The 14,149-nt window shown below is 47.1% G+C and overlaps 2 protein-coding genes across 2 annotated transcripts in view; both read left to right on the top strand.

Annotated features, from left to right (window-relative positions):
- The window catches only part of LOC309361162 (ubiquitin-conjugating enzyme E2 A), a 353,780-nt gene that overhangs the window by 103,109 nt on the left and 236,522 nt on the right, over positions 1-14,149 (top strand). The gene's annotated exons all lie outside the window — the stretch shown is intronic.
- LOC309361270 (patatin-like phospholipase domain-containing protein 7) lies at positions 1,558-11,682 on the top strand (the record flags this gene model as incomplete). The annotated part of the gene is made up of 7 exons (XM_081896176.1): positions 1,558-1,685; positions 2,991-3,033; positions 3,984-4,072; positions 4,196-4,336; positions 4,983-5,142; positions 11,439-11,519; positions 11,644-11,682. 7 exons carry the CDS (start codon positions 1,558-1,560, stop codon positions 11,680-11,682), a joined length of 681 nt encoding a protein of 226 aa, XP_081752302.1.

Raw genomic sequence — 14,149 nt, forward strand, 5'->3', positions numbered from 1 at the left:
GCATCGGTGTTCGAGTTCTGAATGCATGGTGCAAGGTTCGTTACGCCATCGGCTCTTTATCACCAAAAAATATCTCCATGGCCGCATTGCCAGCATCACCTCCGGCTTCTTTAATCCAGCCTGCCGTGTTGCCGTCTATTCCGGCGCTCGCCTTGCCAGCACCACCAGACACCAAGCCTCCGGACTATAGTTCCTCACCAGAGGATCCAATCCTGCAAAAATACCATGGTCTGGTTGGCAATGATCCTGCTCCCTCACCGACAGAACCGGCTACTCATTTTCAACGTGTTGTTCTTGCCTGTTCCTTATCTCAGGATACTGTGGCATTTCCCATTATATTGCCCCCTGCTGGCGCCCCGGCAGTCACCCAAGCCCAACATCAACCTTTTGACTTTAAGATCTTGAAAGAGTTGCAGCAGTCAGTAAAGACCAATGGACTCCAAGCTCCATATACGCAGGCGCTTTTGGAAGCCACATTTGTCCAGCTTTTGGTTCCTGATGACATAAAGCTTCTGGCCCGTACGGTGTTACCTCCATCAGCGGGCGTATTGTTTGCCCACGAATGTGAAACCGCCTGCCGTGCTTATGTTCCGGCATTATTACAACAAATCAGAGGGAATAACCCTAACGTTACCCTCAGAGATGTCATAGATGCCATGATGGGGCGTGGTCCCTTTGTTCTGGCTGCAGTGCAAGCCACACTGCTGCAGATCTTATTGAGGGATACTGCCCTTGCTGCAAAAGAAGCAATGAGAAAAATTCCAGAACCCACCAGTATTCAGTCTAGATGGGGTTCAATCAGGCAAGAGCCAAAAGAGTCATATTCTTCCTTTATGGACAGGCTGATTACAACAGTGAGTCGCCAAGTTGATAATCCTGAAGCCAAACAAATAATTATCAAACAATTGGCCTTTGAAAATGCAAATGAGGATTGTAAAGTTGCATTACGACCAATAATACACAATCCTACCATAGACACAGCAGCCATGCTTCGCATTTGTCAGTCTGTGGGTACAGCCACCCACAAGGCTCATCTGCTAGCGGCGGCGCTAAATAAAAACCAGCCTGTAGCCACCGATAAAACTTGTTTCTAGTGTGGCAAACCAGGACACTTTAAGGCGCAATGCAGATCCACGCAACAGCCCCGGCATCCTTCTACCAAATGTCCAATCTGCAAAAAAGGCTTTCATTGGGCCAATCAATGCAGATTGCTTCCCCAAAACCAACAGCAGGGTCAGCACACTGCCTGAAATCAGCAAGGACAACAGCAGGGAAACCGGCAGCCGGGCCCACCCCGGGCCCAGACAAACCAATAGGGGACCCCCCGGAGTCCAGGGAAACAGCACCACAGCTTCGCCTGACCCAGGACGTGGAATTCCATTTGCCTTTCTGCCCTTTAAAGACTCATGTCCTCGCTGAAGCAGGGTTGGACAATCATGCCACTTGCCAGGTATTGCCTTTATTATCCGCGCAAGCAGCAGGAATTCATGTGGTACCGATGTTAACACACGGACCATATGTGAATTTTCCTGAGATCACGCTATACACGGATCGTCCATGCAGGATACAGTCAAATACTCCAGTGGCAAAGATTATCATCTTCCCCCCATCCGAACAACCACCCCTGATTGCAGCAGCCATGGACATTACAGCCTCTCGCCCTTCTGTGTCTCTGACAGTGGAAGGTCGGCGCATTGTGGGGGTAGTGGACACAGGGGCAGATGTAACAGTTGTGGCCAAATCTGCTTGGCCATCCAGTTGGCCCACTTGTCCAGCCACACAAGTTATTGGTGTGGGAGGTGAATCACCGGCACGGCGCAGTGTCCACCCAATTTTCATCCAAAGCGATAGCTAGAGGGAATGACGGCTGCTTCAACTACTACTGGAGAACAGGCGAAGTCCCGGCAGACTGGAGGAGGGCAAATGTTGTCCCTGTTTTCAAAAAGGGGGAAAGAGAGGACCCAAATAATTACTGCCCAGTCAGTCTGACATCAATACCAGGGAAGATTCTGGAGCAGATCATTAAGCAAACAGTCTGTGAGCACCTAGAAAGGAATTCTGTGATCACCAATAGTCAGCATGGATTTCTGAAAAATAAGTCATGTCAGACTAACCTGATCTCGTTTTTTGACAGAATTACAAGCCTGGTAGATGAAGGGAACGCAGTGGATGTAGCCTACCTTGATTTCAGCAAGGCATTTGACAAGGTGCCCCATGATATTCTTGTAAAGAAGCTGGTAAAATGCGGTCTTGACTATGCTACCACTCAGTGGATTTGTAACTGGCTGACTGACCGAACCCAAAGGGTGCTCATCAATGGTTCCTCTTCATCCTGGAGAAGAGTGACTAGTGGGGTGCCACAGGGTTCTGTCTTGGGCCCGGTCTTATTCAACATCTTTATCAACGACTTGGATGATGGACTCAAGGGCATCCTGATCAAATTTGCAGATGGCACCAAACTGGGAGGGGTGGCTAACACCCCAGTGGACAGGATCACACTTCAAAACGACCTTGACAGATTAGAGAACTGGGCCAAAACAAACAAGATGAATTTTAACAGGGAGAAATGTAAAGTATTGCACTTGGGCAAAAAAAATGAGAGGCACAAATGCAAGATGGGTGACACCTGGCTTGAGAGCAGTACATGTGAAAAGGATCTAGGAGTCTTGGTTGACCACAAACTTGACATGAGCCAACAGTGTGACGCGGCAGCTAAAAAAGCCAATGCAATTCTGGGCTGCATCAGTTACACTCTGAGGTAATTCCGGTGCTTCGCACTGTGAAATGACTGCCCCTCTGTTCCCACAGCAGTCCCAACATTCCCATCATGTTTACTCTTCAAGCTAGGACTTTGCAGCAGCATTGCTTCATTATCGTAACAGAATGAGCCTGGGAAAATAGGTTAGTAGATCTGCCATGGCAGCCTGCTTTCATTTGCAGTACACATGGCACTCTAATAGATGGTGCTCAATATATTGCCATTGTTGCAGTTCCAAGCAGATGCCCTTGGTTGCGAAAGGACCCCCTTCGCAGGTAATGGTTTGACAACATGCTGCTGAAATATCATCTATCAATAATGCACACGAAGGAGAAACGTCCTGTAATGCTGGAAACTCAGTTATGCCTCCAAAGCATTGTTTGGGAGGAACATGTCAAAATCGAACACACTGCAGATATAATGCCTTACTCAGCCTTGGTCAGCCTGGTACTCTCCAGAGGTTTTGGATTACAACTCCCAGCAGCCGCAGCATTCACCAGGGAGTTATTTCTTGAATTACCACAGCTATAAAAATTTTACCATTCCGTCACTAGGCTTCTCATTCTTTGGGGAAGGGCTGTACCTCAGTGGTAGAGCATCTACCTTGCATGCATGAGGCCCCAGTTCAATCCTTAGCGGCATCTCCAGCTAGGATTTGGATTAGACTTCCCGCCCGAAACTCTGGGGAGTTTTTGCCAAGTCAGTATAGACAATACTGAGCAAGATCTACTGGTAGTCTGACTGGCAGCTTCCTATGTTCATTCTTCCAGTTTGCTCTACCATCTCTTCTTTCTGCAGTTTTCTGCCATCTCCTTTTTCCTCTTTCTGTTATAACTTGGGCCAGGTTGTGCATATCTCAGTTAGGTCCATTCCTTTTCGTGAGTCTACTCTGAGTAGAACTGAGTTGGATGCATTTCTCTGTCTGGAACTTTAGATCAAGGAAGTGTCCTGTTTTCTGTTTTTTGCTTACCACCATTGTTTCAGTCCTTTATTTGTACCAGGGACAAGCTGAGGCTCTAATGCCTTAGGGTTGACTCCAATTAAGTTCTACTTGTGGTAGACACATTAAAATGAATGGATCTCAGTTAGGCCTACTTAGGGTAGATTTATTGAAACTAACACTGAATAGAACCCGTAGTAAAATCCCACCTTGGTTGCCTTTTTCCTGTATGTTCCTCTGTGAGTTGAGATTTCTTCCCTTCAGGAAACCTTTCTTCCTTTCCAGGTTGCAACTCTACCAAACTCTCTGGTTGGAAACACTGTCCTGCAGCAGCGGATGAGGAAGAAGGCCAAAGTATTGTCCTTGGCAAAGAGGTATTGGGGGATGCAGGGACCTGTGGGTTGTCGGAGTTTAAATGGGGAGGAAGAAGATGAAGGGACCACTTTTCCCCGATTGCCATGTTGTGAGGTGAATCAGTTCTGCTTTATTCCCTATAGGATCCTGAACTTCAAGAAGGAGTCCCCCACCCTGCAGCCGAAGGAGCCTCCACCCTCTCTGCTCGAGGCAGATTTAACAGAGTTTGACGTGAAGAATTCCCACTTGCCCTCCAAAGTCCTTTACATGCTTAAAAATGTCAGGTAAGGGCAAATGTGATGAGAGAGCTGGGCCGGTGGGGGCTGAAGAGTAGCAACTTCCCTACCATTAAAGAGTTTGCATAAAGATTGGATTTGACATGTCCTCAGTTTGAGGAGAATAAGGATTGACACACCGGGACCATTTGACCAGCTTGTCATGTTTACCAGCAACAAGCAGGCCAGCCCCTCTAAGAAGTTCATTAGTGAGGCACAGTGGCAGCAAGTTTGCATCTTAACCCCTTGCATCTGGTTATGTCCTTCTAAAAATGGGCTTTGGGCTGCTCTCTAACTTAGACTAATCCAGGTTGCCGGTGAATCCTTCTGCTTTTGCCCCTGTTACAGGCAACTCTCTGTTTGCACAGGGGTTGCGATTTGGGTCATCACACATGTTGGCAAAGCTTGTGTAAGCCCGCCCCACCCTTCCCTGCCCTGTACTGCTCCTGCCCCCTCTGGGGTTAAAAATAGTGCATGCATTGGTGGTCACTCGCCAATCAAAACACGTGCAAAATGGTCACCACCTGTACTTTCAAATTAGCAGCTGCGGCATCCTCCTGTAGCAGTGAGTTTCCCCCTTTCTGGACTCATTGCTGTTTTAGGCCAGGAGCAGGATGCCTGGTGTGCAAGCTCCTTCTCATCTCTTTCCCTGCAGGGTCCTTGGCCACTTTGAGAAGCCTCTCTTCCTGGAGCTCTGCAAGCATATGGTCTTTGTCCAACTGCACGAAGGGGAGTACATCTTCCTCCCAGGGCAGCTGGACAACAGCATCTACGTGGTGCGGGATGGAAAGCTGGAAGTCTGCATCCAAGAAAGTGTAAGGATAGCTGACAGGTCATCAACATCCATGGCCAAACACTGCCAGTTAAAACAGCATCGAGCAGTAAAGCATATAGGATAAGGAGCAAATAATAACAAAGTCCCTCCCCTCTTTGCTTGGCAGAGTCAGAGTAGACACTACTGGGCTGTAGCAGGTGGAGGCATGCTCTGAAACTTCTAATTTTTCTGTTGAGAGGCCTGCTGGCTGTATGCTCAGTAGCTACCTAAGTTCTGCCTGTCTTGGTTTAGATCTCATATAACCCCTGTTTTTAAACAGCTGCACTGATTGCTAGTGTAAAGGGAATTGGGGGTTGCTTGTGCGTAAGTGGCCGCTGCTTTTGGCAACGTTCCCTGGCTAAACTTTTCCCTGGCTGCACAGCACTTTCTCCGTGGCTGTGTCAGTCACTGGCAGAATCCGTCAGTGGGCGTTTCCTGAACTTCTTCCAACATAAAAGCTGTTTGACACCAAGTCTCCGCCTAGCCTCCCTGCGCGGAAGTTTTCTGCGCAGAGTGGGTGTGGCCAGCGGAGGTCCTGGGCTCTCCCCGCTGGTCTCTGTGGAAGAGTCTTGGAGCCATCTCTCCGACGTCCCTTCCGGCTCTCTTTTTTTCCTGGTGTCACGCTGATCTCCTTCCTCCGATGAAGTGTTCCCTCTTTCCCGGCTGGGCCCTTCTCCTGCATCGCTCGGGAGCCTCACCTCCACTCTTGGCTCCGATGGCAGTTCCCTGACAGCTAGTTTATTTCTAGGCCCAATTCAAGGTATTTAGGTTAGTGTTTAAAGCCCTAAATGACTCAGGCCCCAAATACCTGAAAGGCCGCCTTCTTCAGTACAGACCCTCTCGGGTGATAAGATCAACAGAGATGACTCCCTTAGTTGCTCTTTAGTTGTGGCCTGCAAGAGGGTATTCTCTGTGGCAGCCTTCCCACAGAGATGTGCCTGGCACCTTCATTATATAGCTTTTGGCAAAGACTAATAAGAATGAGGGGACGCGGGTGGCGCTGTGGGTTAAACCACACAGCCTAGGACTTGCCGATCAGAAGGTCGGTGGTTCGAATCCCCGCAATGGGCTGAGCTCCCATTGCTCAGTCCCTGCTCCTGCCAACCTAGCAGTTCGAAAGCAAGTCAAAGTGCAAGTAGATAAATAGGTACCACTCCGGCGGGGAGGTAAATGGCGTTTCTGTGTGCTGCTCTGGTTTGCCAGAAATGGCTTAGTCATGCTGGCCACATGACCCGGAAGCTGCACGTCGGCTCCCTCGGCCAATAAAGCGAGATGAGTGCCGCAACCCCAGAGTCGGTCACGACTGGACCTTTACCTTTAATAAGAATGAGGCGTCTTCCCATCCTTGGGGTGGTGGTTATGCCTCCTAGGTCCTGCAGAGTGTGGGTGGTGGGAGCCAGTCTCATAAGCGTATGCCAAGCTGAGCTTTGTGTTGAAAGTTGCCTCAGCCACAGAGTTTGTGTCTGCCTTATTTCTTCTGCTTATTTATTACTTGCTTTTCAAGGCCATGTCGCGTATTCCACGCGGCGCTTTCAGCGAAACACTAAGAGTTCCAGGTTTTTCCAGTGCAGTCTTTTTTTAATGTGAGCTATATACAGGCATTTACAAAAGAAACAGTCCATACAGAGTACTTACAAACAAATACTCTCCACCACAGCACCACCACACTACAGCACAACCACCACACAACCACTGTTAAACAGGCTTTCCTTTTAAAACAGGTGATAGTCAATCACACTAATCACACTCCTGCTGAGTCACTCTGACCCAGCAGAGTATTGCATCATCCTGCTGAAGCCTGCAGACTTATCCAGTATCCTGTAAATCCCAACACTCCTCCTTAAGTCAAAGGCTTGAGACCTAATAATTCTCTTAAGTCTCGAAATTTAGGAGCATCCAAACATTTTGTATACAAATCTGCCACATTACATTTCGTGTTACAGTGCTGTACCTTTAACACATTTCTTTCCAAAGCATTTTTCACATTTCCGTATCTTATAGCAATATGTTTACTCTTGCTTTTAAAGTTCTGTTGGTTAGAAAGCTGTTGTGCAGCCATGTTGTCACTTAGCACAGTGATTGGCATTTCAGAAGGTATTCCAAGTTCTTTTGTTAGACAAGCAAACCACTCTATTTGTGACACACATTCGCTTATGGCTGAGTACTCTGCTTCACAAGTACTTGTGGCAACAAATGTTTGTTTCTGGGATTTCCACTGAACCAGGGCATTTCCAATATATATGGCATATCCAGTGGTAGACTTTCCATTTTCTCTGTCCCCCCAACTGGCATCAGCGTATGCATACACTTGCTGATCATATCCTGTATCCAGCACCAGTTTGTAATCTTTTGTGCCTTTCAGATACCTTAGGATTCTTTTAAGTGTTACCCAATCTCTCTGAGCCGGGTCTGCACTTCTTTGGCTTAACATGTGCACTGCCAATGTTATGTCGGGTCTTGTCCAACAACTTAAATATAACAGAGAACCCAACAGAGAATGAAATGCTGTTGCATTCTCACATTTTTGTCCTTCTGGTTCATTTTTGTACTGGGTAGTTATGGGAGTGTCAACCTCATTTGCCCTCTCCATTCCATATGTCTTCAGTAACTTTTCGATTTTTTCCTTCTGACTCAGAGAGTAGACGCCCTCTTCATTTCTCTGAACCTCTACTCCTAAGTAATTCTGAATCTCTCCCAAATACTTCAGTTTGTATTTGTTACCTAGGCTGTTTATAAACCAAGACACTTGCTTTTGTGCAGTTGTTATCAGACAGATATCGTCAACATACAAAAGTAAATAACAAACACTTCCTTGCTGAATATAAACAGGAATCAGCCAGGCTTTGTTTGAATCCCATCTTTTTCAAAGTTGTGTCTATGCATTCATTCCATAGACGGGCACTTTGGTGCAACCCGTATAGTGCCCTCTGCAGCTTTAACACCATGCTGTCTTTTTCCAGCTCATAACCTGGTATTTGCTGTAAATACACCTCGGCGTCAATAGGAGCATTTAAATATGCTGAGGCAACATCAAAATGATTAACTTTTAACCCTCTCAGACTTGCCATTGCTAAAACTGATTTTACTCTTTCAGCCTTTGCTGTTGGGGCAAACACTTCATCATAATGTATCATTTTCCTTTGTGTAAAGCCCCTTGCCACCAACCTGGCTTTCCTCTGACAACTACCATCAGCCAGATTTTTCACTTTAAAAACCCACTTACAGCTTATGGGCTTTTTACCTTCAGGCAATTCTGTAGGTACAAACACATTGTTGTTTAGCAGAGAGTTATACTCTGCCTGCATTGCCTTTAACCACGCCTCTTTCTCTAGAGTAGGTAACTCTTGCACTTCTTCAAAGTTTTCTGGCTCAGTTACACAAACCTGGTTTATGGTGGCTGGGAACCCATAACGGTCTGGAGGTTGGCCTTTATTACTTCTTGCAGACCTCCTTGGTTCATTAATCTCACCCCCTGGGCTACCTTCAGGACTGCTTTTGGGGTGGATTGACTCTGTAGATCTACCTCCTCCTGTCCCTGTTGCACTTTCTTCTCTCCCCTGCTCCATACTAGCAGCTGGAGAAAAATGCTCAACCTTTACCTCCTACCTTTCAGTTTCTCTGGGAGAGCTGCCGATTCTTAGCTTTGTTTCAGCTGCCTTAACAGGTACGCTCGGCAGTAAAACTTTTTCTGGCAGCAGGTTTGCATGTATCTTGGGCCAATTTCTTTGCTCATTAAAGCTGGCTGATCGACTATAACTCAAAAGATTTTTATCATCTTCAAACCTGTAGGCTTTCGTACCACTTTCATACCCAAGAAATAGCAACTGCTGTGCCCTTTTCCCACCTTTTCTTCGGTTCTTTACAGGTATGTCAACCCATGCCTTTGTCCCAAAGATTCTCAAATGTTGCAAACTGGGACTTTTGTTATAGAGAATTTTATAAGGTATGCCATCTAGTACCCTTGACCACAAGCGATTCCCAATATAATTCACGGTCTTAATACTCTCAGCCCAGTACTTAATTGGGAGATTTGCATCTGCTAACAATGCTTTCATTTGTGTCTGCAAGACACCTCCCCTACGCTCTGCTACTCCGTTCTCCTGAGGTGTTGCCACATTGGTAAGTCTATGTTTAATCCCTTGGGAACGCAACCAGTTTCTTAGGGAGCTTGCCATAAACTCTCCTCCCCTGTCTGTCTGAATAGAGCACACCTTTTCGCCAAGTTGCCTTTCTACCCTTCTTACCCAGAACTTCAAAGTTTGGGCAACGTCAGACTTTTGCTTTAATGGATAGACCCAGCCAAATCTAGAATAGTCATCCACTAGGATCAAACAGTACTTGTTATGGGAGACACTTGGTGGAAAAGGACCAGTTACATCAGCATGAATCAACTCCAGTGGTTTTTTGGTTTCTCTCTGGCTTGCTCTTGCTACTGGGCAAGCCCTGCTTTTAACCTCCTTGCAGATATTGCAGTCTAAGTAATTATCACAACTTTTTATGTTTTTCATCCCCCCACACAACTCCAATGTTTTGTTTAGCACCTTATAGCTAGCATGAGCCAGACGCCTGTGCAGGAGATGAATGCACATATCATGGGTTGGGACATTTTGCACATTAGCAACCTTAGACTCACACTGCAGTACATACATATTAGTTCTAAGGTTAGCATTTGCCAACACTGCCCCATTTTGCTTTATCTGGCACTGATCTCCCACAAAGTTTACTTCAAAGCCTGCTTTTGCTAAGTCAGGAATGCTCAGGAGATTGTTTTGCAAACTAGGCACACACAACACATTCCTGAATGTGTGTCCCAGCTGTGGGAACACAACCTCCCCCTCACAAACCACATTAGCTTTCTGGCCCGTAGCAAGACTTACATGTTTTTTGTTTGAAGCCCTAGCATCAGTTAGCAATCCTTTTCTTTTACAAAAGGTTTGAGAAGCTCCACTGTCCAGAACCCACAGCTCTTCATTTTCTTGGCCATCTGCAGACACCCAAGCGGTAGACTCTCTCTGCTGCCTCCTGTGCTTCTGCTGTTTTTGTTGTTTTATTGGGCAGTCCCGCAGCAGATGTCCACTGGACTTGCAGCAAAAACACCTTTTTACTTTGTTGACCACCGGCTGGTCTGCAGCAGCTCCTCCTGGCTGTTTCTCCGGCTCCCGACACCTCTGCTCTTCCCGGCTGTTGTTCCCTCTGGGATGCTCCAACAGCTGGGCTGAGGTCATCTTTCGCTCTGCACACCTGTCCTCCTCTGCATACAACCATCCGGTAATGTATTCCAGAGTCAGCTTATCAGTCTCTACCGACTCGAGGGAGTTGACCAGCATATCATAGCTGTCATCAAGGGAACTCAGGACTATAAAGACTTTGTCCTCTTCCCCCACAGGCCTCCCTCTTAAGGCTAGCTCCTGGAAACAGCCTGTTAGGAATTTTAGGTGGTTTACCAGGGAGTCCCCCTGTTTCTTCCGACACCGGTACAGTCTCCTGGTCAGTGTTATTAGTGAGCCAGCTGTCTCTTGCACATGGACAGCCTTGAGTGCATTCCACGCCTCACTTGCCGTCACCTTATCAGCTACATAGACTAGCTGGCTGTCGTCCACTCCAAGGATGATTGTAGCGAAAGCTTTCTCATCCCTTTCATCCTCCTCAGAGGGCTGCGGTGGATCTTCCACCACTTTCCACAGGCCCTCACGCTTGAGGAAGTGTTGCATGCGGACCGACCAGATGCTGTAGTTTGTGGCCGTCAGCTTCTCCAGCAACACGCCAGTTCTGGACTGCTCCATCCCTGCAGCTCACCTCCAGCACCCACGGCTAGATAACTGCCACCTGTACTCTTGCACAGCGGAAGCGTGCTGGGCCCATAACCCTGTCGCGTATTCCACGCGGCACTTTCAGCGAAACACTAAGAGTTCCAGGTTTTTCCAGTGCAGTCTTTTTTTAATGTGAGCTATATACAGGCATTTACAAAAGAAACAGTCCATACAGAGTACTTACAAACAAATACTCTCCACCACAGCACCACCACACTACAGCACAACCACCACACAGCCACTGTTAAACAGGCTTTCCTTTTAAAACAGGTGATAGCCAATCACACTAATCACACTCCTGCTGAGTCACTCTGACCCAGCAGAGTATTGCATCATCCTGTTGAAGCCTGCAGACTTATCCAGTATCCTGCGAATCCCAACAGGCCAGTCACTCCCAGAGACACACACAGAGGTCTTTGAACTTAGCTTGTAATTGTGTAGCTGAAATGTGGTCTCATTATTCTCCCTCCTCCCCCATCCGCAATAGGATAGCACAGAGGTGGTGGTCAAAGACGTCTTGGCAGGAGACAGTGTCCACAGCCTCCTCAGCATATTGGATGTCATCACGGTAAGCCAAAGCCCATGACTCTGGCTCCTGGATGTCTTTATCCTTTGATACAAAGGTGGGGAACTGTAGGCCTAGGAGCTGAATATGGCCTTCTAAATCTCTCTGGTTCTGGGGCCTGTTTCAGGCCACATCCCTCACCAGCCTTGTGTTACCCTCTCCTTGAGCGTCTTTGCCTGCTCCTGCTTTTCATTTGCTTGGATGGAGTCTAGAGAGGGGTGTGTTTGTGAGTGAACTTTAGGCTTGTTGAATTTTTTCCCTCCTTTTTCTTCCTTCTCCACCTGGATCACTTAGGAGGTTTATTTTGACTTTGTGCGTTAATTTGCAAAAAATGTTAGACCACTGAATGTTTTTATTTCGTAGATGTAGTCTTTGGGTCATTTGTGGCTCCTTTTCAACTTGAAAGGGAGAACATGTACCCAGTTTCTTTAATTGTGTGCATTTTCCCCTCATAAATTTGCCAGAAAGCAAGCCTGGACTCGCCATAGGCAAGTGATGCTCTTCCAGGCTACATCACATAGCCCAAATGTCTTCCTGGTGTGTTTAAGATAAGTGCATTACTCTAAGCAGCCCTCTGCAAGCCAGAGTCTTTCACCTCTTTCTTCCTTTGGAGCTGCCAGCAGGGCTTAAAAACTAAGCCTCCCAAGTTCCTCCCCTGGGTTGTGCTTTTTAAAAAACAAACAAAAAACAACCCTTCTGTAATTAAGAATCGATCAGCCAGCTGGGAGCTCAGCAGGATTACTCAACTGGATTACTTTTCGTTTCCCTCCACAAGCTGTGGGAAGAATGTGCTCTGAAGAGTTTATTCTTGGTGTGGGGTGTGATGCTAGGGGATTCAGGGGTTAGATGCTAGGAATGTCTGATGATAGTGGGGGCAGAAAGGAGAGAGGGCTTACAAATACAGTGGTACCTCGGGTTACATACTCTTCAGGTTACATATGCTTCAGGTTACAGCCTCCACTAACCCAGAAATATTACCTCGGGTTAAGAACTTTGCTTCAGGATGAGAACAGAAATCGTGCTCCAGTGGCACGGCAGCAGCAGGAGGCCCCATTAGCTAAAGTGGTGCTTCAGGTTAAGAACAATTTCAGGTTAAGAACGGACCTCCGGAACGAATTAAGTACTTAACCCGAGCTACCACTGTAAGTACAAAGGAAGTTGCTTTCAAGTAGTGCCAGCTGGATTATAGTTTTTGGGTTGGGGAAGGGATGTTGCTATTATTTGTATTGTTATTTTGTTCCTTATTAATTTATATACTGTTTATATACCAAAATGGCTTCTACACAGGTTTGTTTGTTGTTGTTTTACAACTATAGTATCAATTAAAATACATGATAACAATTCCATTGGGGGCACTAAAACTTCCTTCATTTAACATACACAAGAAAACAAACTATTTAAAAAGTTTGTTTGTTTGTTTATGACATTTATATCCCACCTTTTCCCTCCAAGAATCTCAAGGTGGTATACTGTTAGTTTCTGTTTCTCACTGTGCAGCTGCTGGGAGTCACGGTACTCTGTTTACATTCCAGAGCCAGTCCAGACTCTTGGAAGTCTCACGGGAGGGGAGATGGGATGTGCCGTTAGTGGTTTCCTGTTTCCTTTGTTCCTTTGTTTCTGTTGCTCTCTGCTTTCATAGAGAGAGGATGTCTTTTCTGTTCTGCGTAGCTAGAAAATAAAACTCTTTACAATGTAGCTCATACTGTCTCATCCTTCCCTGTGCTGGGAACTCTGCTGATTGAAGAATGTGCCTTGGAGCCTTATCAAAGGCTTGAGGTCATTAATTATTCGTCGGAGGCAATTTCAAAGGCTCGGCAGAAGAACGGAGTTCTGACATATACATGGTTCTCTCCCTCCTCATTTAATCCCCACAACAGCCCTGTATCTCCCAGGTCCTATTCTGACGCTCTGACCACTGCACAACACCAGCTCTCAAAATCCATTCCTCGATACATAGTGTCAGAGCCACCCGAGGTCCCAGCTCACGAGAGACCCAAGTCCAATCCAATTTATATACAAAAGTCTTTATTGAAGAACATTGTTGGCTTTACATCCGAGCCCCGTGGCTCTACGTCTGTTACGCTTAGACTGCTGAAGTACCCTCTGAATCAGTACTCCCCAGAGGCTGAATCCTCTGACGCCTGTTCCCCCCTCCTTCGCGCTTTTGACATCCATCCCCCCCTCGAAGCCCCCCCTTCCCCCCTCCCGCCCGTCGGGCGCAGGTTGTGGGAGCTGCGGCTCTTCGGAGGTAGATTCGGGATACAGGTCGTCTACTTCAATGTCCTCTGCTGGCAGTTCTGTGTATGTGTGTTCGAACTCGGGTTCTTCACCCAAAGTGTTCTCAGTTTCCTCTTCCATAGCTACTTCGTCTGGTGCTGCCTGCCAAGGCCCCATCATCCACCTCTTACGCCAGTCCTCCTCTGGTTGCTCCTCCCACCAATCCGAGGGTAGTGTGTCCACCCCCGAGCACGATCCTCTGGGCGGGCTCAATTCTGCCGCTCCTTCCTCGGTGGAAGAAAAGCCCCGGAAAGTGCTATCTGAACATGTGGGCGTAAAGAGCCAGTCATCAAAGTACTCGGCTGGCATGGGTCTATGTGGGAAAAGTGCATGGAACTCGTCTTTCAAAAGAGGTT

The sequence above is a fragment of the Podarcis melisellensis genome (assembly GCF_964234715.1).
Source record: "Podarcis melisellensis genome assembly, chromosome: W".
In the NCBI taxonomy this organism is placed as follows: domain Eukaryota; kingdom Metazoa; phylum Chordata; class Lepidosauria; order Squamata; family Lacertidae; genus Podarcis; species Podarcis melisellensis.